General features: G+C 50.2%; 12 protein-coding genes across 12 annotated transcripts, besides 2 other annotated features; all 12 read left to right on the top strand.

Moving 5' to 3' along the window:
* Positions 1-112: 112 nt before the first annotated feature.
* On the top strand, positions 113-592 carry Tb11.50.0005 (60S ribosomal protein L21E; the record flags this gene model as incomplete). The annotated part of the gene is made up of 1 exon (XM_823067.1): positions 113-592. One exon carries the CDS (start codon positions 113-115, stop codon positions 590-592), a length of 480 nt encoding a protein of 159 aa, XP_828160.1.
* Positions 593-905: 313 nt separating this feature from the next.
* Positions 906-2,423, top strand: Tb11.50.0006 (epsin, putative; the record flags this gene model as incomplete). The annotated part of the gene is made up of 1 exon (XM_823066.1): positions 906-2,423. The coding sequence occupies one exon, from the start codon at positions 906-908 to the stop codon at positions 2,421-2,423; it is 1,518 nt and encodes a 505-aa protein (XP_828159.1).
* Positions 1,974-2,046: a microsatellite.
* A 1,309-nt stretch (positions 2,424-3,732) lies between the features above and the next one.
* Tb11.03.0435 (hypothetical protein, conserved) lies at positions 3,733-5,286 on the top strand (the record flags this gene model as incomplete). Its single annotated transcript, XM_823065.1, has 1 exon — positions 3,733-5,286. The coding sequence occupies one exon, from the start codon at positions 3,733-3,735 to the stop codon at positions 5,284-5,286; it is 1,554 nt and encodes a 517-aa protein (XP_828158.1).
* Positions 5,287-5,493: 207 nt separating this feature from the next.
* Positions 5,494-5,913, top strand: Tb11.03.0430 (hypothetical protein, conserved; the record flags this gene model as incomplete). Its single annotated transcript, XM_823064.1, has 1 exon — positions 5,494-5,913. The coding sequence occupies one exon, from the start codon at positions 5,494-5,496 to the stop codon at positions 5,911-5,913; it is 420 nt and encodes a 139-aa protein (XP_828157.1).
* Positions 5,914-6,176: 263 nt separating this feature from the next.
* Tb11.03.0440 (hypothetical protein, conserved) lies at positions 6,177-7,079 on the top strand (the record flags this gene model as incomplete). The annotated part of the gene is made up of 1 exon (XM_823063.1): positions 6,177-7,079. The coding sequence occupies one exon, from the start codon at positions 6,177-6,179 to the stop codon at positions 7,077-7,079; it is 903 nt and encodes a 300-aa protein (XP_828156.1).
* Positions 7,080-7,465: 386 nt separating this feature from the next.
* On the top strand, positions 7,466-12,256 carry Tb11.03.0450 (RNA polymerase I second largest subunit; the record flags this gene model as incomplete). The annotated part of the gene is made up of 1 exon (XM_823062.1): positions 7,466-12,256. One exon carries the CDS (start codon positions 7,466-7,468, stop codon positions 12,254-12,256), a length of 4,791 nt encoding a protein of 1,596 aa, XP_828155.1.
* A 578-nt stretch (positions 12,257-12,834) lies between these two features.
* Tb11.03.0460 (hypothetical protein, conserved) lies at positions 12,835-16,794 on the top strand (the record flags this gene model as incomplete). The annotated part of the gene is made up of 1 exon (XM_823061.1): positions 12,835-16,794. The coding sequence occupies one exon, from the start codon at positions 12,835-12,837 to the stop codon at positions 16,792-16,794; it is 3,960 nt and encodes a 1,319-aa protein (XP_828154.1).
* Positions 16,795-16,982: 188 nt separating this feature from the next.
* Positions 16,983-18,053, top strand: Tb11.03.0470 (hypothetical protein, conserved; the record flags this gene model as incomplete). Its single annotated transcript, XM_823060.1, has 1 exon — positions 16,983-18,053. The coding sequence occupies one exon, from the start codon at positions 16,983-16,985 to the stop codon at positions 18,051-18,053; it is 1,071 nt and encodes a 356-aa protein (XP_828153.1).
* Positions 18,054-19,019: 966 nt separating this feature from the next.
* Positions 19,020-19,340, top strand: Tb11.03.0475 (hypothetical protein, conserved; the record flags this gene model as incomplete). The annotated part of the gene is made up of 1 exon (XM_823059.1): positions 19,020-19,340. The coding sequence occupies one exon, from the start codon at positions 19,020-19,022 to the stop codon at positions 19,338-19,340; it is 321 nt and encodes a 106-aa protein (XP_828152.1).
* Positions 19,341-20,325: 985 nt separating this feature from the next.
* On the top strand, positions 20,326-20,928 carry Tb11.03.0490 (hypothetical protein, conserved; the record flags this gene model as incomplete). The annotated part of the gene is made up of 1 exon (XM_823058.1): positions 20,326-20,928. The coding sequence occupies one exon, from the start codon at positions 20,326-20,328 to the stop codon at positions 20,926-20,928; it is 603 nt and encodes a 200-aa protein (XP_828151.1).
* A 242-nt stretch (positions 20,929-21,170) lies between these two features.
* On the top strand, positions 21,171-21,752 carry Tb11.03.0500 (hypothetical protein, conserved; the record flags this gene model as incomplete). The annotated part of the gene is made up of 1 exon (XM_823057.1): positions 21,171-21,752. One exon carries the CDS (start codon positions 21,171-21,173, stop codon positions 21,750-21,752), a length of 582 nt encoding a protein of 193 aa, XP_828150.1.
* A 219-nt stretch (positions 21,753-21,971) lies between these two features.
* Positions 21,972-21,999: a microsatellite.
* A 270-nt stretch (positions 22,000-22,269) lies between these two features.
* Tb11.03.0510 (hypothetical protein, conserved) lies at positions 22,270-22,833 on the top strand (the record flags this gene model as incomplete). The annotated part of the gene is made up of 1 exon (XM_823056.1): positions 22,270-22,833. One exon carries the CDS (start codon positions 22,270-22,272, stop codon positions 22,831-22,833), a length of 564 nt encoding a protein of 187 aa, XP_828149.1.
* Positions 22,834-22,847: the final 14 nt, after the last annotated feature.

Raw genomic sequence — 22,847 nt, 5'->3', positions numbered from 1 at the left:
CACCGAGGTCATTGGATTCGTGGCTGGTTTTACTGAGTGTCTTTTGCTCATTTTTTTTTCATTGATCATGTTTTTCATACCTTTCTCTTGTTATCCCTAGCTCTAGTTGGAGATGGTTCACTCCCACGGGTACAAATGTGGCACCCGCCACCTCTTTGCCAAAAAATTCCGCAAGCACGGGGTTCCTTCCGTCAGCACGATATTGACCAACTTCAAGGTCGGTGACTACGTTGACGTTGTTGCGGACGCTGCTGTACGTGCTGGGATGCCCCACAAGTATTACCACGGCCGAACCGGCATTGTATGGAACGTAACGCCGCGTGGTGTTGGTGTTATCATCAATAAACCGGTGAGGAACCGTACAGTTCGCAAGCGCATCTGCGTGCGTTTTGAGCACGTGCGTAAGTCTCGCTGCCAGGAGGCATTCAAGCAGAAGCTAAAGGACCTTGAAGCATTTCGGGCTGCTAAGAAGGCGGGAACCCCACTTCCACCCAAAAAGGTGAGCACCCGCAACGGCGGATTTGTTTGCCCCAAGAAAGTGGAGGTGCTGGCGCGCCGCACGGCAGACTACGAGGCAATGATTCCATATTGAGCTGGGCAGAGGGGAGGATTGAGTCTTCAACTAAGGTTACCTGACCCACTTGTTTGTTCTTTTTCTCTTTTACTTTGTTGATCCTAAACCGCCAGTGTTTATTCTTGGCACTCTTGTGGGGTGCCCACTCACACCCTGTTCCGTTGAGCACACCGGGTAGTACGGAAAGATGTGCTAGTTTACTCCTCTTTTCCTTTTTCTTTGTCCCTGCTTCCGCTTCACGTACAGTCTAGGGTAGTTCTTCATTACTTTCTTTGCTAGTGAAAGCGAACACCAGTAGTTGCGATCTTCTTTAAAGTGTGCACAGTTGTTAATGTCATTTCCGACTTCTCTCCACGCGGCAAAAGAGATGCTTCGTATGAAAACCAGCGGTAACGAATATGCACGACTTGTTCATGAAGCGACAAATGAGGACCCTTGGGGTCCGACTGGTGAGCAAATGGACAATGTTTGTCGTGTCTTCCAAGCTGGTACTGTAAAAATTATGGAGGAGATCAAGCTTCGTTTGAAGAATCGCGACAAGTCTTGGAGACCCTGCTACAAAGCTCTTCTACTTCTGGATCACCTGGCGCGAAATGTTCCTGAGGTTGGACTCCCTCCCCTTTGCTCGATACTCCCCACTTTGCAGCACATCTCCCAGACATTTTACTATACGGGAAAGCAAGGAGCGGACCACGGTCTTTCTGTGAGGGAGCGTGCCAAGAAGCTCTTCGACCTTCTCAGCGATCCTGCCACGTTGCGCGATGAGCGTTACAAAGCTGCAGCAACACGGGCCAAATTGAGTGGTGAGTCCATTGGCAGCAACATGTATGGTGGATTTGGTTCTTCGCAATTCCAAGGGGGTTCGAATGCCACACAACCTTCAAACACATTTCAGCATGCCTCCACTACAAGTTATACAATTTCACGGGAACAGCAAGAACAGGAGGATAGAGAGCTCGCCGCCCGCATGCAATGTGAGGAGGAGCGCCGCGCCGGCATAACTGTTTCTGAGGCACAGCGTATGCTTGGACTCGAAAGGCGCAGCAACGCGGCAAAAGAGGCATCCGAAAAAGCCGACATGGAGCTAGCGAAGCGACTTGAGGAGGAGGAAAGACGTCGGGCGTTTGGTGGCGTGGGTGCAGCGCCCTCTGAAATCAAGGCAACGGCGCCACCAGAAGATAATATTTCTTCCAATGCAGTTGAGGCCCATCCAAAGGCAGAGCCTAGGCACGACATGCTGGATGACCTTTTTGCGTCAGCTCCCGCGGTACCAGTAACTGCCACAGCGCCTCCTAGCGCGTTCTCTATGCCTGCCCAACAGCAGGCAGCCTCGGTAGATCCATTTGGAGGTTTTACAAGCAACAATGCCCAGCAGCTGCAAACTCACCAGCAGTGGCCCCAACAACAGCAGCAGTGGCCCCAACAACAGCAGCAGTGGCCCCAGCAACAACAGCAGCAGTGGCCCCAGCAGCCGTCACAGACTCAATTCCCGTACGCTAATTCTCAGCCTTTAGCCGCACCCTTGCAACAACCGGCCGGTGTCCCTTCCGGTGGAGGATGGTACAATATGCCGCCAACAGCTCAACAGACTCAATCACCACCTTTGTCGCAAGCGATGCCGACCGCACAGTCGGGCATGTGGTCCAGTGGCGCTCCACACTCTGCTGTGGGCATGGGAATGGGCGCTCCCCAGGGTTATGCACCTTTCGACAATATGGGCACCGGCGTGACCCAACTGAATACGATGGAACAACAAATCGCACAGTTCGCTGGTCAGAACAGTGGCTTTCCACAACCTTCGTCCACTTCACTGGACGGTATAATGGCCGGTCGCCGGTTAGGTCAGTAGAGCACGCCAAGACCTTCAATTTTGCTTTTCTTCTCCCCCCCTTTCACTGCTTGTTTAGCCTAGTACATGCTCCTAATGCTTGATTCGTGTGGTAAAAGAAAAACCATGTTCATGCTTACCTTTAAGTCCAGCCATAAAGTACGAAATGGCTTACTGTCTGCAAAAAAAAAAAAAATGGAAAAGAATATGAATGCGTGTACGTCTCTTTCTCCCACTTTTTGGGGTGCAAGGCGTGCCTCCGTTTCAGGTAAGAAGGTTATGCAACGGAGGCAGCGAAGGATATTTTCTTTTTTCCTTGTTCGTTCTAGCCACTGGTGCGTGTCTTAATTCGGTCAAATTTTTTTAGCGCACATGAGCACCGGCGGATACGCGAATAAGCACGCGCGACAAATCCTTTTGATTCCTGTTGCTCTTCCGGCTGCCTCGTTGTATGCATCTCTCTTCTTTCTTGTTCTTGCCGCTTGATCACTAACGTAGGAGCATTCCCATTGGAGGGAACATTTTGAGTTAGACTAGGTATCTCCTATTTATGCTGCGTCGATCTCTCATCGTGCGGGGACATGCGACGTCAAACCTCTTCGCACCACCCTTTTCCGGACGTTGGTTTAATCCCCCACATCAATGGACAATGACCGACACGTTTCTGCCGTTTTTCTTTATTGGGTTTACCCCAATGGCGATTATCGTGTATTTGTATCATGCAGCATACATGCCGCACTACTCGCACTTCCAGGACAAGAACTACTACGCGTCACAGGTGTACACAAAGGAGTTTATTCATAAATACAAGCGTCTAGAACGGTGGCGGTGGTATTAGTCACTTGATTTGGTTTACTGCGCGGTTATGTCGTTCCTTTTCATACGGACAGTAGGGACTTGATGCGGATGTACACCTATACGTTACCGTTTCAAATAGCGATTGGCAAAGGACCGGATAGGGAGGTGGGTGAACCGCAGGGGGACCCATCGGAACTTTTTGCAAATGGTGCACTTGCGTAGAGGTTACTGAGCACCTGGGTTGGATATGGATGGTAATTTTGGTTCACTCATGCTCGGGAGGTAGTGAAAGTGCGCCCTAATTTTTTCCACACCCTTGTTTATCTTTTATGCGTGTTTGTTTTGTTGGCTCGGCGATGCGTCACCTTATGGATCCACTACTTCCGGATGCGGCGTGTCCTCTTGTAGTCGTGCGGTGTTGCCTGGATTCCTCACCCCTTGTTGTATTAATGCTATTATCTGTTTATGTTTATTGACCATTTGTTTTTTAGACCTGACGACTTGCCCTTTTGTTAGAAGTTAGTAATGCAAAATGAGCTTACAATGCGAAGGTGATGGCGCTGTGTGTTACACTTGTGGTCATTTCGACTTTCTACCACTGAAATGCAACCACTGCGGAAACATGTTTTGTGGCGAGCACATTAAAAACCACAACATACCTGGTTCCGAGGAGGCATGCGCTGCCGCCTACTTGGGCCGCGTGTTGCCTGTTACTAGTATGGTGCAAGAAGGTGCAACCGAGCCGAGGCACGCGTGCGCTATTTGTGGCAGCCCACTGTGTGTACTTATTCCGTGTGACCTGTGCCAGCGGGATTTTTGTGCTATTCATCGGTTCCACGAACACAGTGACAACCATGGCGAGAGGAGGAGAGTTCAGGGGACGAATGGACACGACACTACCCCTTTTCCTAAGGATGTCGAGGAGGCTTTCGCACATATATGTGGGAGGTACTCACCAGGGAGACCACTTGTCCTCCAGCCACCAGCGTTTCGCGGTACCATGCTTCCTGTGACTGCTTTGATGTGTGAGGTAGATGATACAGGGGGGACGATTAAAGCGGTTGCTGTTATTTCCCTTTCGGTGGCGGCAGAGATGTCGGTGGGGCAGCTCTTGGACCGTTGTACGGTCAGCTTGGTACTGCCTCCCTCCCACCTTTTGAAGCAGCCGATGTTTCACATTAGTTTCTCGGACCGAGCTGTGGTGGACCAAATTCCTCTATCATTAAGTGCTTCCAAGGCTGACCTCTCCAATCGTGATGTTCTTCTCGTGGTGCAGCAACGAGGGGACCCCACTGAAGAAAGTGAGCGTGGCGTGAGTGACCAAGTTGGAAAGGTAACTGTATCTGTGGAGGCCCTTGAGAACGCGTTAACGCAGCTACTCTCTTTGGCACTCTCCGATGGTCTACGACCTGGGAGTCGTCTACACTCAGCTGCCTCACGTATTCGACTCCGCTCACTCGGTACAAAAGCTTCTAAAAGGGGCACTTCCCCTCCGTCCCAAGAATTGTCTCAATCGGGTCAGTTGCCGCATTGTGAATGTACCAACCGTGTCAAGGTATCGAGCGTCAGTGACCGAGAGGTTGTGCGAATTGGCACTCACCAGCAATGCGACATCGGTGGAACGCCGTGGCCTTTTTTACGCCCCCCACCGCTCGACGAGTTCATTTTTTCTCACACGAGGATGAACCCGCGTCGCGCTGCCCCAAAAGAGCCTCCAAGTGCAAGTATCATTGTGGCAGTGTTCGTCGCCGATTGCCAGTTGTCACGTGAAGTTGCACCCTTTTGTATTTCGTTGAATAAAGAGTTGTCGATAGGGCGTGCTCTTGATATCATTAGGGAAATTGTTGACGAAGTTGCTGGACCGCGTCCAGGGCCGGGTTGGAACCTTTTTAACCTAACGACAGGTGAGCTTCTTACTGTTCCCCCTCTGTCGAGCAGGAGTGACCTACGGGACCGCGATATCCTATTCTTCGGTGAGGTGTTTTCGGAGGCACTGCGTGCCGAGGTTGTGAGGTTGCGGGAAGTGAAGGGTAAACCCCTCATGGCACTCAAGATGAAGATGATGAAGAGCTGTGCTCTCATGTAGAGAGCAAAGAGTTTCGCGATTGTTTATCGAACACACATTTCCCTCTTGACAATTTTTTCGTGTTGTACTCACAGGCACGCGTACGTGTGTGCATACACTTACCTACATCTGTTTCTTTCTCGAGTATGTGTTTTCGCCGCGCTTTACGTGACTCCTCGATTTTTCCCACAGTCTCTAATAATTCTTCTTTTCTTTTTCTGTCCAGTTATGTCAGGCCCGGTTGTGGAGGCTGAGGCCGCGTTGATGCACTGCGTTGGAGCGATGTATAATGCGTTACTTGAAACTGTCGATGACGCTCATCCGCGTTTCACGGCAGATGTGGCCGGGAAAAATAGTAGCATTGAGTTGGTTGATACGGAGGTGTACCAGTTAGAACGGGAACATAATGCGGAGAGGCAGCGTGTTGGCAGGATAGCAGATGAGCTTGAAAGACATTTCGCGGCACTGGAGGGTGCTATCAGGGCATTACCCGATGATCCTGTAGCATCGTTAGATCGCGACATTGAGCTGTTGAACACTGAGGCCTTGTCTCTTGCACAGGCAATGATCGAAACATACGATGAGGCGGACGCATTGGCTGAGTTGTTGCAGTCCGAAGTTGAAACACGAAAAGTTCCTGCAATATAGTGCTGGGGTAAAGTCTCTTTTTGTTATTTTTGCAGTGATGATAATCGATTGTGGCTGACTGCCGCATGTGTGGGTATCTGGTTTTAAGAGGTGAAGAGCACAATAAGGGCGTGGGGGGTGTGGGGAATGACCGAGGTCCGGTGTGGTTACTATAGTTCCCACCTGGTCTTGAGTAATGCGATCGAATGAACAACTACTATTGTGTTCACTCTGTACTGCGGTTTTCCTTTCCTTTCGCTCTTGTTACAGTTTAAAACGGTGAGATGCGAGCCAGTGCTATGACGTTCCGTGGTCGGATGGATGTTAAACCGTGGATGGGTGTTGGCTGCTATCCTGTGACGCCGAGTTTTATTGGAGGTATGCTATCAGTGAAACCTGCCTACAATCATTACAAGATGATGCGCCCTCAGCGGCCACTGAGAGCGATCGGGACCAACGTCACTCTGCCGCCCGTATTGTACAACCGCTTAGACCAAATTGTACAGATCGAAAATGCCATAGCGCTTCAACGTGTGGAGCGCCAAGTAGAAATGACGCTGTCTCAGCTGGCCCTTGGTATTCGTAACGCCGAAGATTTCCTTGAAAAACATTTATTACATGCACCAGTTCGCCCGTCGCTTCACATGCTTTGGTTCCACGAGGATGGTATCCGCAAAAATCAACACATTTTGTCGACGCTTGGCGCCCATCACCTCGTTCCTCTTTTCAGCTTGCTAGCATATGATGTCGAACGAGGGAGGATGTCTCTGCATATGGCGGAGGAGCTGTACGATGAGCTGATGGACTGCTCTGTCGCCCAACCTAAAGTAGTGCAGCGAGAGCTAACCAACCAAATGGTGCGGGCCTACTGCTTGCATGATGAGTTCGAGAAGGCTCTCGATGTAGTGTCGGAGATGAAAGCGAAGGGGATTCGTCGTACATTTGTTACTTATGCACCCATTTTTCGTATGATTCGCTCCAAAGAGGAAGTGGAAACGCACCTAAAATTAGAGCAGTTTATGCGCGATGCAGAGGGCGGTCGACTTCAAAAGCTTTGTTTTATCGACGTGCCTCGAATATTTTACGTGTTTGGTGTTTTTATTCGATACAATTGGGCTGCAATAAACTCTATATTCACTGCCATTTGTACCATCGCTGCCCTCCACCTGTTCAACTATGGTATTTAGTGGCCTCAGGAGGTTGCCTGGGTGGCTGGGTCTTTACTTCGTCAGGATAATTTGAAGTTCGTTTTCCGTAAACAGTTACCCAGTTGTGAGGTTGTTGCGACGCACATTCACATGTCTTCATCTTATTTGTTGGTATATTTCCTTACTGCTCGTTTTGGGGTGCGGGCGCGCTGATTCAAAGAGAGGGGAGAATCTGCCGCGCTGCTTGCAGCACAGGTCTTGCTGTTTCCCCCCTCTATTGTCGTTTTTCACATTCATGCTATTTCCGGTTGAAGCGGTCGTTGTGGCCCTGCCGGGTGGTTCTGCACATGCTATGCACTTTCTCCCTCTTCTTCATCCTCGTAATGCTAACAGAATAAGTTGTGGAAGGCGTGAAGCGTGCAAACATGTCAACAAAGAATTCCGTTGTAGGTTCGGCTTCCGGGTCGCATGCGTCAACCGCGGGTGAGACAGTAACATCAACCCGCAGTGGGACATCCTCTCGGCATTCTAGGCAGAGACGGCAGCAGTACGATTACGTGAAGAATCCTTCGGAACCAATGACCGCAATGGAGAGGCTCAAACTTGTGCGCTGCTCCATAGCGCGGCTGCGCTATCTTGGTGAGCGCCATCGTCACACGTCGAAGCTCGACACAACCGGTGGTGACCGGCTGCTGAGTTTCTTCGAGGGACTACGCAAGCGAGTACTGAAGCTTGAGTACAACCCCCGTGTAGTCGCAAAATCCAAAGTCGGTGCACCAAAGCACCTTGATTATATCAGAGGGCACGCGAATGCTCTTCTGGGAGAGGCATCGACCATTATTTCCGAATGTGAACAAGCGATGGACCGAAGCGAAGCTGTGTACGAGGGTCTTGCGTATCACCAGCTCCAAGATACACATCGCGAGTTGGAGAACTTAGTAGGGTTGCTATCTGGTGCGCCATCAGATATGGAGAGCGCTGGATCTTTGAAACTACTTGCTGACCTGGTTTCTCCTCATGTGGCCGAATTTGATGCCTTTGCAGAGCAGCGCGTGCCAGAGTTTTTACAAGAATTGAAAAACGAGGGTTTCCTTTTCTCTTCAGTAATAAATGATTCTCAACAACCTGCCAATGCGATTGGACTTCTGTCAGTGTTCATTGTCGATGTCGCCATCGGAGTTCGACCTGGGCGTTCTGCTAGGTTGGTGATTCAGCATGCCCTTCACAACTTGGCCAGGCTCAAGTCTCGTGTTGACAAAGCCGATCTAACCCTTGGGGCGGAGGAAGACAGTAGCAATAACGAACATCACAGGATGCAGTCTCTCGAATTCGAGGTTATTCGTGGCCGTTTAAGAGAAGCTAAGGAGGAATTGGAAAGAATAAGGGATAAGTGGGATCACGACGAAGGGGATATATTCTCACGCGCCGGTACTGGGGTTCAAGGTTTGCAGTCAATTATTGATGCAAAGCGAGTGAAGGAGTCGACGGTGATTGAGGAGGCGCAAGCAATACATGATCGAACAGTTTATGCGTGCCTTCCTTTTGCGTCTCCGCAATACTGTCGCATTCGGAGTGAGACATATTCCCAACCTTGCCATGTGCGGGTGGGTTTTAAGTTCGTTGCCAAGGGAGATGGATCAGTCTCTCGAACGAAGACGCAGTTGATATATAATCTTATGCCAGAATTCTTGATTCTCATGCGCCAACAAGGGATTGCCCCTTCTGATCAAGAGCGTTTTGCCACCCTTGCACCCAGTAAGTACGAGTTGTGGTTATCCCTGGGAGAGTTACCGGAGATGGTATTGGGTGCTCGCTGCGCCCTCCGCGGTGTGAACCAGCGACTTGATCACTTTCGTGCCTTAGAGGAGCAAAAGGAGGTAGGCGGTTATTTCGTTTTGCGCGGTGGTGAGCGTATTCTACGGAACCTCATTCTACAGCGCTGCAATGTTCCTCTTAATATCGAGCGTGAGCGGTTTGCGACCGTGGATTCTTTCTTTTCTCCGAGGGCGGTAATTATCCGTTGCAAGCGTCCGAGTGGTTTAACCGTCCAAAACTACTTCTACTATGCAACCAAGGGTGAGGTGATCTTTACCTTCGCACGGAGGGTCGTGTGGAATATCCCGGCCCTATTGGTATTATCTGCCCTGAACACCCGGCATCGGACTTCGCTGGATATATACAAGCTTCTTACCATTGGCCTCACCAACGGTAGAAGCCCTCATGCTGCGCGTGTGGAGGCACTTTTGCAGCACCATAGCCAGATGCCGTACAGTACTCTCGACAATTTCCTGGATTATTTAGCGGTCGTGGGTCTGATGTACAGACGGTACCACGAGTCATCCTTTATCTTTCGGTTTCTCCCGCAGTATCACACTTCTTTTGCCACTCAGCACGACGCCTGGTATGGTTTGTTCATGCTGCGACGACATATGTTGCCGCACTTGAATACTGCTGAGGCTACGCCGGATTTGCCGCCTACAGCCACCTCACGAGAGATCAGGGAGTGGCTTTCCACTGGACTCCAGGAGGAGCTAGCTGCGAAGTTCGATGCATTAATTGGTATCTTGCGTCAGCTGTTGGTTTTTAATGACGGTGCAACGGGTAACCAGGGGAACGACGTGCTCGCTTATCAGGAGGTGTTCACGGTTTCGCAAGTGCTAATAGGTGCTTTCGAGGTGTCATTGATGAAAACCATGGGGGCAGTGACCTTTCGTATGGCAGGTCAACTTTCCCCTGAGATATTTCAAGCCACTATGTGCTTGGCAGAAACTCCAATACGAGAAGCCGCCAATACCCTTGAGAAGCTGAATCAGTTACTGGAATACAGCTGTCGTAACAATGGACCTGATCCACTTATTACACTCAATCGGTTGCTTCTTACGGGAAACTTTGCCCTTGACCGTGAAGAAGATTTTTATTCTCCCCAAACCGCTGGCTGGGCAGTTATGACGGAACACTTAAACTTCTATCGCTCCTTTGAGCAGCTCATGTGCGTACATCGTGGTAAATCGATCGCAGAAATGCGTTCGAGTGATGTGCGCAGGTACCCATGCGAGGCTTACGGGTTTATATGCATGGTTCATAGCCCCGATGGCGAGGATTGCGGTGTCTTAAATCACCTGAGTATAAGCACGGTTCTTTCTGCCTCTCCTCGAGTTGGGTCAAGCCAGTACAAAATTCTCCTGGCTTTCATTGAGGAAGAGCTAAAGAATGTTAGGAATACCACATCACTGATTTCCTGTGTGGATCAGCTGGTCGGTACCGTTCCTGTGTGGTTGGAAGGAAGGCTGCTGGGTTACCTCTCACCTAACGAGGCTCTGAGTGCCTCCAAAGCTCTCACACAGAAGAAGGCATTACGAAGCCGGGGAGTTGTGGGTGTCACAGGTATCGTGAGGCGCGACAGTATAAGTTCTCTAAACACTATGGAGGTTGTCTACATACCGCCTGGGAGCAAGGATCCAATGGGGTTGTACATATTTTACCAGTACGGAAGACTCATGCGCCCGGTGCTGCAAATTGAGTCGCCGTCTCGCGGCGGCGACCTTCCATTTCCTGTCGTTTACCTAGGTACTTGGGAGCAGTCGTGGAGGGACATTGCTGCCGTCCCCTCCGACCTTTTTGATGGTTTTGACCAACTGAGACGCAAGTACGAGTTTATGGAACAAAACGGGTTCAACATATTGAGCTTCACTTCCTCGACGATTCCATTCTTTGAACATAACTGTTCTCCCCGTAACCTTTTTCAGTGTGGATTGTCAAAACAGACGGCTGGTACACAACTCCAAACTCAGGCATGGCGACGGGATGCGAAGCTCTTCCGCATGTACTATCCCCAACGTTATATTAGTCGTACACTCCCGATGGATTACTTTGGCCTAGATGACGTAAGCTTGGGAGTTAATGCGGTGGTTGCCATCCTTGCCTACACAGGCTATGATTTGGACGATGCCATGATACTAAACAGCACAGCGAAACAATTTGGTATGCTTAATGCTGGTGTTACCGTTGCAAAGATCGTAAAAGCCAGTGGGAAAGGAGACAGCAACGATGTCTTCGTGTTTCACAACTGTCTTCCAGATGGGCAGCCCTTCACACCGGAGTTGGATCGTCACGGCCTTCCGAAAAAGCGTGCAGTGCCCAATGCAACGGCGTATTTCTCGTTTGATACCGATCACAAATATCCGTCGTTGAGGGATAGCAGTGCAGTGTATTGTTGTGCCAAGCGCTTTGAGTACATCGACCCATTAACCAATGAGAAGACTTATGAATACACACGTCACCAAATAACGAAGTGGAGGCACTTTGACAAAGGTGAGGATGCATGGGTCCACAGCGTCATTCCACTAACATATGACGGACCGGACCCCACCAGTGTGCTGGTTTTGTTCCGTATCCCGCGCCCGCCTGTTATCGGTGACAAATTTTCCTCGCGCCATGGACAGAAGGGGACACTTCCCCTTGACATACGCTCTCACGATTTACCGTTCAGCACACGTGATGGTATTACGCCTGACATTATTATCAACCCTCATGCTTTCCCCTCCCGCATGACAGTAGGCATGGTGCTGGAGATGATGGGTGCGAAGCTGGGCTGTATCCAAGGTCGGTTGTGCGATCATAGTGCATGGAGTGTTATTGATGAGCAGCCCCGATCCGCTAAAACGATTGGCGACGCCCTTGAGGCACTCGGTTACAACCGATATGGCCGTGAGAAACTTATAGATGGCATAACTGGGGAGGAAATCGAAGCTGAAGTATTGGTAGGCATCTCGGGATACCAGCGCTTGCGGCACATGGTAAGTGACAAGTGGCAGGCGCGGGCCAGGACAGATTCCCACACTCATCGAGCAGTGACGAAAACAGGGCAACCAGTGAAGGGACGTAAGCGCCACGGTGGCGTCCGCGTCGGTGAGATGGAGCGTGACGCGTTGCTTTCCCACGGTGTGGCTGAGGTCGTTATCGACAGGCTGCTTCATGTGTCCGATAAAACGAAGGCTTTTATTTGTGTTGAGTGCGGCTCTATGCTGTCCATTTACGAACGACACGCAACAGAATATTCAACGTGGAAAACGTGCAAATTCTGCAGTGCAGGTCTGCACGAGACAGATGACACAATAGCTTTCGTTGAGATCCCGCAGGTGCTTCGTCTCTGGGCAACGGAGCTTACAAGCGTCGGCATTCGAGTTGTGCTGAAGACCAGTGAAACATCCTTGTAAGGAGGCAACTCAGAGAGGCATGCGAATATCTGTACTGAGTATTTTCAACGAGACGGAATGCACGAAAAAAAAAGGAACAAAAGGAAGAGATACACGGAAGAATGAACGGAAAGTGGAGGATTGGTGCTTTTTTTTCTTTTAATGACCCCTCTTCTTCACCACTCCTCTAGTTGCGATATTAAGACGAGTAAATGGGTGATGTTAGAGAAGAGGTAACGAAGCGAATTAAGAAGAAATGATAGTAGGTAACTATGTTGTCACTGACAATACCTGGGGTTGTGCCGGCGTGTATGTTTTGATGCGCATGTGGCGTATTTAAAAAGAAAAAAAACAAGTGTATCTTTGCTCAGGTGCACACACCCGTACATCTATGCATGCACGGAGTTGAAAACTGTGGTACGTACACTATTCTAATAATGGGACCTTCTTCGCATCTTCCACGAGGCTTGGACGGTTCAGAGAATGTGGGTGTTACTTGGTGTACCATAGAGCAAAATGAACCAAGGCGTTTCTATCGTTTTCCTCCTTTTCTTCTTTCCCCGGAAAATGCAAATAAAATATAATAAAATTGAAATTGAATGAAGCGTGGAACACGTATTATAACACCGTGTCGTGTAGTTTTTTCCCGTTTACCAATACAGAGCATTATGAGGAACCGGCGGCGTGTGAGTGTGACTTCCTCAACGAGCGCTCTTGTAAATGAATTGTTGGCTGCGTTTGCTCCTCACCATTTACCGTCACTGTCCACTGGTTTTGATATGGGCCGATCGTCAGAAGACATTCAGGATATCGATGGACACAGGGAGTGGTACCGCGGGGGGAGGGGTAGACGATGCCCGCGACTTCTTTTAATTTTGTGTTTGAACAACGGGAACGACCCTCCTGACTTTTCCAGAATCGATCCGTGTGCACGTCTTGAATGTTGGGAGGAGCCATATATTGCACGGATGCCGCATATCGTTACCGGCGGCGGGAGCGAGCGTATTGCCGCTTTGTTACAGAGACAATATCACTCACAGTTGCAGGGTGCGGTGAGCAGTATGGCTGTGGAAGTGGAGCTGGAAGATGCCAAAAAGCGGATGGCCAATATCCGATTGGATGCGAGAGAGGAGCTTGTAGTTTTCCATTATAATGGTCATGGTATGCCCCGTGCGACAGGGTACGGTGAGATATGGATGTTTGATAAAAAGAGGACAAGTTATGTTCCGCTTAGTTTGGCTGAAATGGCGGAGCATCTCTCTTCTCCAACGTTGTACGTTTTTGACTGTAATTCTGCTGGGTCGCTTTTGAAGTTCTGGTGTGAGGAACGCTTGCATGAAACCCGGCCGGACGATATGTTTATATGCGCCTGCAGCGCGGGGGCCTTTCTTCCTTTGAACCCACAACTCCCGGCGGATGTTCTTACCTCTTCTCTCACCACACCGCTGAGAATGGCTTCGGAGTGGTATATAAATTTTTCGCACAGAAAACATCTTCTGCCGCACGTGACGGCGGAGATGATCCGCAACGTTCCTGGAGATATATCTGATGAAAGGACACCTTTGGGTGAGTTGCAGCTTATCTTGACTGCTGTGACTGACATTGTCGCTTGGTGCATCGTGCCTTCCCCGTTGTATTGCAAGTTGTTTCGGCGGGACGAAACCACGATGGTACTGTTTCGGAATTTCTTACTGGCCGATCGGCTCCTACGCGAGGTTGGCTGCGTACCGCAAACTCATCCACCCATACCCGAAGAAGCCCACTTGCACCATGCTTGGGACCTCTGGGACTACACGTTGGAGAATGTTATTTGTCAACTACCAGACCTCCTGACGCGAGATCTAGTGCTAAATCCCAACTACACGTACAAGCCATCAACATTTTTTGAAGATCAGTTGATGTCATTTGAGGTTTGGCTGAAGTCGGGAGACATGAGGGAACAACCTGAGGAGTTGCCCTCTGTTCTCTCGGCCTTGAAGCGTCCCCAATGTTGTGTTGCCGCACTCACACTGCTAGTCACTTATTTAGACTCAGACGTGATTGCAGGAAAATGGGCGATTCTTTGCGGCATTCTCACACACATCACCAGTTTGTTGAGGAACCAAGAGCTGTTTCTTATGGCAAGTGTGCTCTGGATGCAAGTGTTACGGGTTGATGAAAGTCTGGGTACGTCCGAATTGATTAAGAGGCGGCTGGGAAACCGCTTCATTAAAGTACTGACGCTGACGGAAAAGGATTTATGTGTCCAGACTGTGGAACGCGGGCAGGTGGCGCCGTTGCGCGCGTTGAACAACGTGAACCGCCGTGTTGGGAGAGGTGACACCCAAGCAAGTGGTAACAATTCTGCGTGTCCAGCACAGATTTCATGCTACCTCATGGAGGGAGTGGATCTCGGAAGATGCAAGGAAATTGCATGCTACTTGTTTTGTCAACTTCTTCGACATGGTGGCACCACTGCATGTGTAGAGTGTTGGAACGGTGGGTTGCTCAACGCTGCGGCATCCCTCTTAGAATCCCCCAGTGCCGAAGTGAGGTCGTGGTCATGCTTAGTTCTTGCACAGCTTCTTTTTAGTCTGCAGTTCGCTAAGGACTTTGTATCACGAAAGTGTACGACGCATGTGGGTTTGTTTACGCACTTACTGCAGGACAAGTCACCGATTGTGCGCGGTTCCTGCGTCACGCTGCTGTCCTCGCTGATTGGTTTCCGAGTAAGCGAGGCCCCCGGTGAGCACGCAGTGCGGCGCTTGCAGGTGGAGAAGACGCTTCTAATCAAGCTGCGCGGCATGGTGTACGATGCCAGCGTGATCGTTAGGCAAGAGCTGGTTCTTTTTGCGTGCACGGTGTTGTTTCATTACGGCCCCTTTTTGCCGTCACTGCAAGACACCACTGCCAAAACTCGTTATGTGGTTTACATGCAGGAGGTTGGTCAGTGTTTCCCTAGTTGGTTTCTTGATGAACCTGATGTCCAGGTTAAGTCAATGCTTAACACATCTCGTCCCACAGCTAATAGGTGTTTTAACAGTAAAAGCGTGTTCGAAAATGCACCATGCGCTCCGGCTGATTTAACTGAGCCGCCATGGACTCCTCTCGCTATGGATGATATTCGTTCTGAGGACCTCCCGGTATTACGAGGAATGGTACACGATGCTGCACTGATGCTCTTCAGCTTGTATCAGGCGTGCGACAAAGTGATGGTTACAGCGGCGTTGGAGAAGTTAGGTGACAATAAGCGACCCGAATCGCAGCGGTTTACGAATGAGAGCCTCCGCAGTATGTCGAGTGTTGTGTCTGCCAATTCAACGCATTTTATGTCGGAGGCGGAACGCGCGCGTGTGACACGGAATGCTGACAACATGCAGCGAATTGTTCTTGACCTGCACGACCAGAAGACCGAGCCTCCGTCAATGTGCACAACTGCGGCCAACAGGACAAGGTCGTTAGCGGTGGATGGCCACTCCGCGACTTATAACGCTAATCACAGTTCAGGTATACCCGGTGCTGGAGATGAGAAAGTGAACTTGGATTTGGTTTACGCACCACATCAAATATTGCAAAGTCTGCTTCCGTGCGATCAAGTGATCTGTTCCACTCTCCGTGTGCTCGAGACGGCGATGGTGATAGCCACAAGAAATCAGTATATTTATCACGTGTCATATGAGTCGTATAGCGTGCAGGAAACAGTTCACAGTTTTCAAGTTCATCTTGCCTCACCATTGCACGATATTTTAGTGATCAACGATGCCTCTGAGCAAGCGGGTCTACTGCTCGTGAATCAGCGTGGTGGCTACAGTCTGATACGGGACTGCTGGGAAAAGACCCAGGGTTCGCCAGTGGAGGTGGCTGTATTCTCTGCGTGTCCACCTCAACGCACAGTGGACATCAAATCTGCGTACCGTTCGCACAACGCTAACCTCATTTATGGGGGACCCATCGGCTATGGCGGTGGAACTGAGATACACATCCTTTCGCTTGATGAGGAGCAGGTGATTCAACAGTTGAAGGTGTCAGGCGATCCTACCATCACCTCTCTCAGTGCACATACAACTGGCCGTGCGGTATTTGCGGGTTGCTCAGATGGCCTTGTCCGTTACTACGATGACCGACAGAAGCAAGGATTTTTAGGCGCAGTAGGGTCTCTCCGCTGTGGTACAACCTCATATTCTCCAATGGAGGCCGTTCTGGGAGCTGGACCTGTCGAGAGAGATGTGGCACAGTTAACGATTGCAATGGCAAGCCGTAGTGCAGTGTACCTGTACGACACGCGGAAAGTCAATGCGCCGTATCTTGAAGTTCGTGTAAACGAACTCTGTGATGCAGTTGTCCCTTCCTCCGCGGCGAAACCTCCACCGATTCGTGCTTTTGACGCGGGCACGCACACGGGCATGTTGGGTGTGCTTTTCGCAGATGGTACGTACACGGCGTTAAATGCGCGGGGCCGGCCGATTCTGCGCAGGGCGATCCAAACGAGGGTTCAGGGACCAATTTTTCCGGGATCGTTGGCAGTGCACCCCTTGAGGCGAGTTATGTCTGTAGGAGGTGAGATTTTAGTTGTGCACTGAGCACTATTTGGTTGCCAGCCTCTGTGTTGTTTGTGTTCTTGCTGTGTTTCTGGAAGGAGTAACGTGTAACGAGTTGTGGGGAAGGGCGGTGAAGAGGGGGTGGTTTCCCTTTCGTGTGAGCATGTTTTCCACCACCTTTTTTTTTTCACGTTTCCTAAAAAAATTTCACGAGTTCCGTTGGCAATTTTATGATTCATAAGCTTTTCGTGACCACGTGGATGTATTTTTTCCCCATCGAATCTACTATCATCTTAAAGGGAAATATGAGTTTCGACTACGCCGTTCTCAGCCCCACGGAGATAATAATCTACAAGGAGCGGAACGCCCCGATATTAAAGAAGGTAACCAATCTGTTACTGCGGGGGGGCGCGTTTGGTTACCTGAATCTAGAGAAGATGCTGCACAGGAGCACAGAAAAAGACAGCGATGACAGCAAAAAAGGACGTCGCATCAATCCCGTAACCTTTAAGTCGGTTATGGTTCAGTGTGGAGTTTTGCTTACTCCAGAGGAACACAAGTCCCTTCGAGCAGCCTACTCGGACGAGGGAGGGTTTATTGTTGACCAGTTCCTTGAGCTTGTGTGTCCTCTTAGATGCCTTCGGGAGGAGCAGATAAGCATGCTGATGGGAATGTATACTGATTACGACTCCGCGCCAATGATTCCTTTGGATGTCCTGCGACGCACCCTCGAGGAGGCGCTGGTTGCAAGGAGCGCAACCCCGGAGGCAGGCGAATCGCCTGTCATCGCCTCTGCACTTGTGGAGCTGCAAACCGTATTTACTCCGTCGCTATATCCCAAAGGATATGTGCCTCCCCGGGATGTTTTGAACTTTTTCGCTGCTATACTTCTTAATGCAGTTGGGGACGAGGAATCGGTTGTAGATTGGCTCTCGATGGTGAGGTTTTCGCCGGAATCACCACATGAGGTTGCCCCCGCTCTCCCTCCCGTGTTGCCTCTCACTCAACGGAGGGAACGCGGGTTTGATTATTATACCGACCGCGATAATAAGGACGAGTGGATCCGCGGTCGTGAGGAAAGACCTCCAGGGGAAATGTACAAACGGTTTCTACCTGGTTACGCTGGCCATATTCCCACTTATTGCAGTAAATTTGGTCGTACCTTTCATACGATTGAAGAGTCTGCGCCCACACTCACACGACCGGTACAGAAACTGGACCCGGTTCCAGAGGACCGCTACGGGCCTGGCGTGGAGTTGAAGCCAAGTCGCATGAGTCGACACAACTTCAAACTGGCGTAGCATCCCTAGTGACGTGCAACGTGGGCGCTGATAGCTGGGATGTATACTAGACACCACACACGTGCATAGCGTGCGTAAACTTACCTCTTTTGTTTCATTTGTAGCACATATTGGCGGAAATCCGTGCCCCATTGTTTGTTGGGGACTCTCGGGAACTACAAGGTTGCAACAAAGATGGCCAACTGTAAGTATTGTTTTCCTTCCCCTCCTCTCTTTCGATTTAGGCTGTTGTAAAAGAAGGGTATATACATCACAGAGTGGGGAGTGTCGAGGGTGCGTGTGGGATAGCAAAACTGCTTATGAGGAGGCTGAGCGCACCTGTTGTGGGTGGTTACTGCTCGATCCCGCACCAGGTGGCTTATCGGGAGGCGGCCTCTGCGACGTGGTTTGGGGGAACAGAAGCGACGGGTTCGTGGAAGCGATCACTGAAGGGAGCCGCAGTTTGTCTTTGCGGTATTGCGTGCATAAACGTTTGTTTCCGCGGTAATGCGTTGGGTAAGGTGCATACTGAGAGTGACGTTTACATCCCCGCAGCAGCTTTCCGCTCCCGCACTAGGGAGCCACCCGCGGATGGCTTCGTTGATGGCGCCTCCCAATTCGAGGGAGTAAGCGTGAAGTAACTTTTTTTGTTGTTGTTCAAGCCCGATTGTAGGTGTTGTGGTTGTGTAACCCTGTCCCTGTTGTTTGGCTTAATGGCGCTATTCTTCTGCTTACGTAAGACTTCCTCCAGTTATTTGATAAGCGTCCGTCGCTAATGGTTGAATATATCGATGATACGCTCATTTACGATCTGCACGTTTGGTCCAAATCGTATATGTATTCATGTGTGTGAGACCTGACGTTTTTGAGCCACTTTCTTTCATTACCTCCACGTTCAGTATCATCCGTGGCTGCTATTTAAATCTTTGTTGTGATAACAGAGCGTATGGTGCTCTTTCGGTGCGTTTCTCCGGTTGAAATTTTGTCATGTCTCCAAAAGGAATTAGGTACAAGCCTTGCACACACTTTATGTCGGCTAAGGCAGCTCCAAAGACACTTCATCAGGTGCGCAACGTGGCGTACTTCTTTGCGGCGTGGTTGGGAGTACAGAAGGGCTACATTGAAAAAAGTGCTAACGACCGGCTGTGGGTGGAGCATCAGCGCAAGGTTCGACAGCAGAACGTTGAGAGGCAACAGGCACTGGACTCCATCAAGCTGATGCAGCAAGGCGTCAGGGCCACCACTCCAGGTCAGCTTGAAGGTGTGCCCGCAGAGCTCCAGCAGCTTGCTGAAGCTTTCACTAAGTAGTAGGAAACAATTGGGCACCCCTCCCCTTCTCCCCTCCTTTCGGTCCGGGATGGTGGAAAAGGGACACACTTGGGTGGGCGATGCCATAATAGGAGAATCGTAATGGTCTGAGTTGGTGTAACACACTGTTCTTGTTGTTGCGAAATGTGTGGAGTAGTGGAAGAAGGAACATATTTATATATTTTTGTCTTTTCTTTTGTCGTTATGTCGTTTCAGCTGATGGTGTGCACGCACTTTACTTGTGCGCATCGCGTGGTCGTTACTACCTGACACAGGGTGTAGGAATGTGGAAGGGGTTTTACGTCTATCTATATTTTGCAAACACTTTCTTGGGTCCGTCTATTGGAGCTCACACCTTTCTATTCTGCCCATACCTTTGTTTTTCTTTCAATAGTTTGTCAATAGCTGACAACGCCACGAGGAGGATCGGCTGCCACGCAGGCACTAGCACTCTGCTCCAGTCGGAACAGCGCTCCAGATAGTGGTAAATGGTGGCAGACGGTTCAGCATGACCCTTTCGTTGGTTCTGTGTGTATGCTGATGGTGTTAATGGGTCTGAGTGTGATTAGCGAAAACGGCTCCATATATACGTGTATTTGTATGCTTCAGATTTGGTTGCATCATGTTTGTGCCTGCAAGATTGGGGGAAGGGAGAATACCCAAGAAGTAGTGATATCTATGCTCTTTTTGTCCTGCTCTTTGGGCAAGTTCCTTGGAGCACTATTTCGCCGGTTCCGCTAGGCTGGTGGCGCGTGGGACTGATCTTGGTTTGGGTGCCGTTGATTTTCGTACCTCATACGAACCCCGAGGGGAGGGGGTGTTGCTTCGTTTAACTAAAGTGTTAGCGTATGGTGCCATTCGTTCCTACTGCAAGCAACCAGCCACTGTTATTTGAGAGCATTGGGGTGACTAACGCTCGCGTTTAATCCAACTCCTTCTTAGCCTTTGTTATTCCGAATAAAATATTAAATTTGCTTCTTTAGCGATGCGGCGCACGTTAGGAGGGACCGTTCGGGGGCACCTTCCATGTATTTTTATCGCCCTGCAGCAGCGGAGTGTTATACCGGGACAGATACCAACAGATGATTCCCTGCGACACGGTAACGGGACGGGTGGAGAGGGGGCACCTGGTTGGGAGTTACGGCGCGGTCACCACCTTCACAGTAGCGTGGGGTTGCATTCGCCTTATCCCACTGCATGCGGTCGTATGTTTAACCCACAACTATACCACGAGGTTTTGCAGGCTTGCTGCGATCAAAAGTGGCTGCAGGCGGTCCAACGGGAGATGCGAAATGACGCTGAGTGGGTGGAGACGCTTCGCCGTGAGGGTGGTGTGGCGAAAGACATGAATGTGCTGACAGAGTCCACGGGGCATGACGACGAATTCATGATGAAGTTGCGAGAAAAGCTTAAGACAAACAAGAAAATGTCTCTCACACTGTGTGCAATACAGGAGAGTTACGAGCGGATTCGTGAGAAGCGTGATATGCACGAAACACAGGTTGCGGCAGATGGCGGACACGACCCCTATGCGGCAATGCGGCAGAGGCAACAGGGAGAATTTGGTGCCAAGCTTCCTTCTTTCTAAACATGGGGACTGTTTCACAGCAGGTTGCGTCGGTTTTGGCTTGTCTCGATTTGTGGAAACCGCTCCCTTGCCCATTTTAATCTTTTGTTATCATCGCAATGGGTGGAGTAACTTCTTCTCTTCATGGCAGAACTACTCCAGCAGGGGAGGGTGTTTGTCACTGAGCACCGTCACAGTACCTTTTGCGCGTCAAAAATCTCTTTGCTTTTGTGTTCCTTCTTTTCTTCCTGTTTTCCCCCACGATGGAGTCAGTTCTTAGTTGCAACTGGCGCAGCATGATAGTACCGTCAAATTTTGGGTACGTCGAGGAGCGCATCTACCGATGTGGTGCGCCGGAGCCATGTCACTACGGCTTCTTAGCTTCTCTTAAGTTACGCACCTGTGTGCTCTTGACGGACAGTCATGACGAGGCATTTGTTCAGTGGTTGCGCGAAAACAACATACGCACCGTATGCCCGCTGCACGATGATTCTCACCCAAGTCGCACTTGCGTTGAGATGAGTGGAGTTGGTCATCATAGAGGGAGCATGACGCTTTCGGAGCCTGTTGTTGTAGGGATACTGCATGAGTTGATTGACCCCATCAGCTATCCTCTTTTGCTGACTTGCAGTATGGGCAGGTACCGCACCGGTATTGTGTGCGGCTGCCTGCGGAAACTCCAGGGCTGGAACTTGGTTAGCATATTGGAGGAGTACAGACGGTATGCACAAGATAAGAGCCGCGCCGACAATGAGGAGTTCATTGCACTGTTCGACAGGGACCTGGTTAGCACAGAACTTAAGAATGGCCGGAAACCAACTATCCTTTTCTATGAAAACGACTAAGGTGGAGAGGGAAACAGCGCAGAAGAGAGGAGAAAAAAACACATCATGCTGTTGCACTAGGTGAGACTGGCGTGTTGTGTCGCTCGCATGGTGCCCGGCATTTTTTAAAACTGTGGTCATTGGGTCTTTGTGGATTTTTTTTGCGTGTTCCCTTTTTTTCATCGCTTTGCTCCACCTCGTGGTTTCTTCCCTCCTTTGCAGTTCAGTGAAGGTATCTACGTGCGTGTGTGTGTGTGTATGTGTGTGTCGGCCCTATCGGTACAGCAACCTTCGTGTCACCGTTTACTCACGATGCTTTCTCTTTCCTTTGTTTCAGTGCGTAAATTGTCGTGAATCCTTACTGCTACGTTTTTGTCTACCTTCGCCCTTCAACTCTCTTGTACATAGTACGCCGCAGGGGGTAGTAACAACTTAATCTATCGCTGTGGGGCGTAGTTCAGGGGCTACGAATTGAAGTCTCTGAGTTTTGTGTACAAGAGTGTGCACCGTCTTCATTTATCGTTAGGAGCTTGTTTCCATGAATCGGTCGTGTTCCCGTGTCACCGTGCTTCGCGGTGCACCTAGTGCCTTGTACCTTCGTGCCCCACATACTGTGAGCGTTAGATTGCGGCGGTCCGCTGTCGCTTCACTACTTGGCCCCACGTTTCTCAGGGTTCAAGTGCGTACGCAGTTCGCTCAGATTCCGGGAAAGCGTGACCAGGAGGCCTTTCTAGCTCAATTCAACCCTCTGGATGTGCTTGGCCTCAATGAATCATGCACTGTCGACGATATTGATGAGGCCTTTAAGCGGATGAGCGCAAAATATGGACCAAATGGCCCCACTCCCAACGCGCAGATGGTTGACCGCGTCTTCAGGGCGCATGAGGTGCTAAAAGATCCTGCTTCACCGTATTACTTACGGGCGCACTCTTCTGACAGTGACCGCCAGCGGCTTCAGTTTCAGCTGCTCCCAAAGCGGCAGCGGCGTCTCATTAAGGCCCAGGCTGGGATGTTGGTGTTGTTTTTGGCGGGTATTGCCATGCTTGTAATTTCCATGACCTTTCGCCCGGTTAAGCGGATGCTACGCGCTGCGACACGTTGACTTTATGAGGGCAA

This window comes from Trypanosoma brucei, assembly GCF_000002445.2.
Source record: "Trypanosoma brucei brucei TREU927 chromosome 11 chr11_scaffold01 genomic scaffold, whole genome shotgun sequence".
Lineage (NCBI taxonomy): Eukaryota > Euglenozoa > Kinetoplastea > Trypanosomatida > Trypanosomatidae > Trypanosoma > Trypanosoma brucei.
Note: the sequence above shows the minus strand (reverse complement) of the source record. Positions and strands in the feature narration are given on the sequence as shown.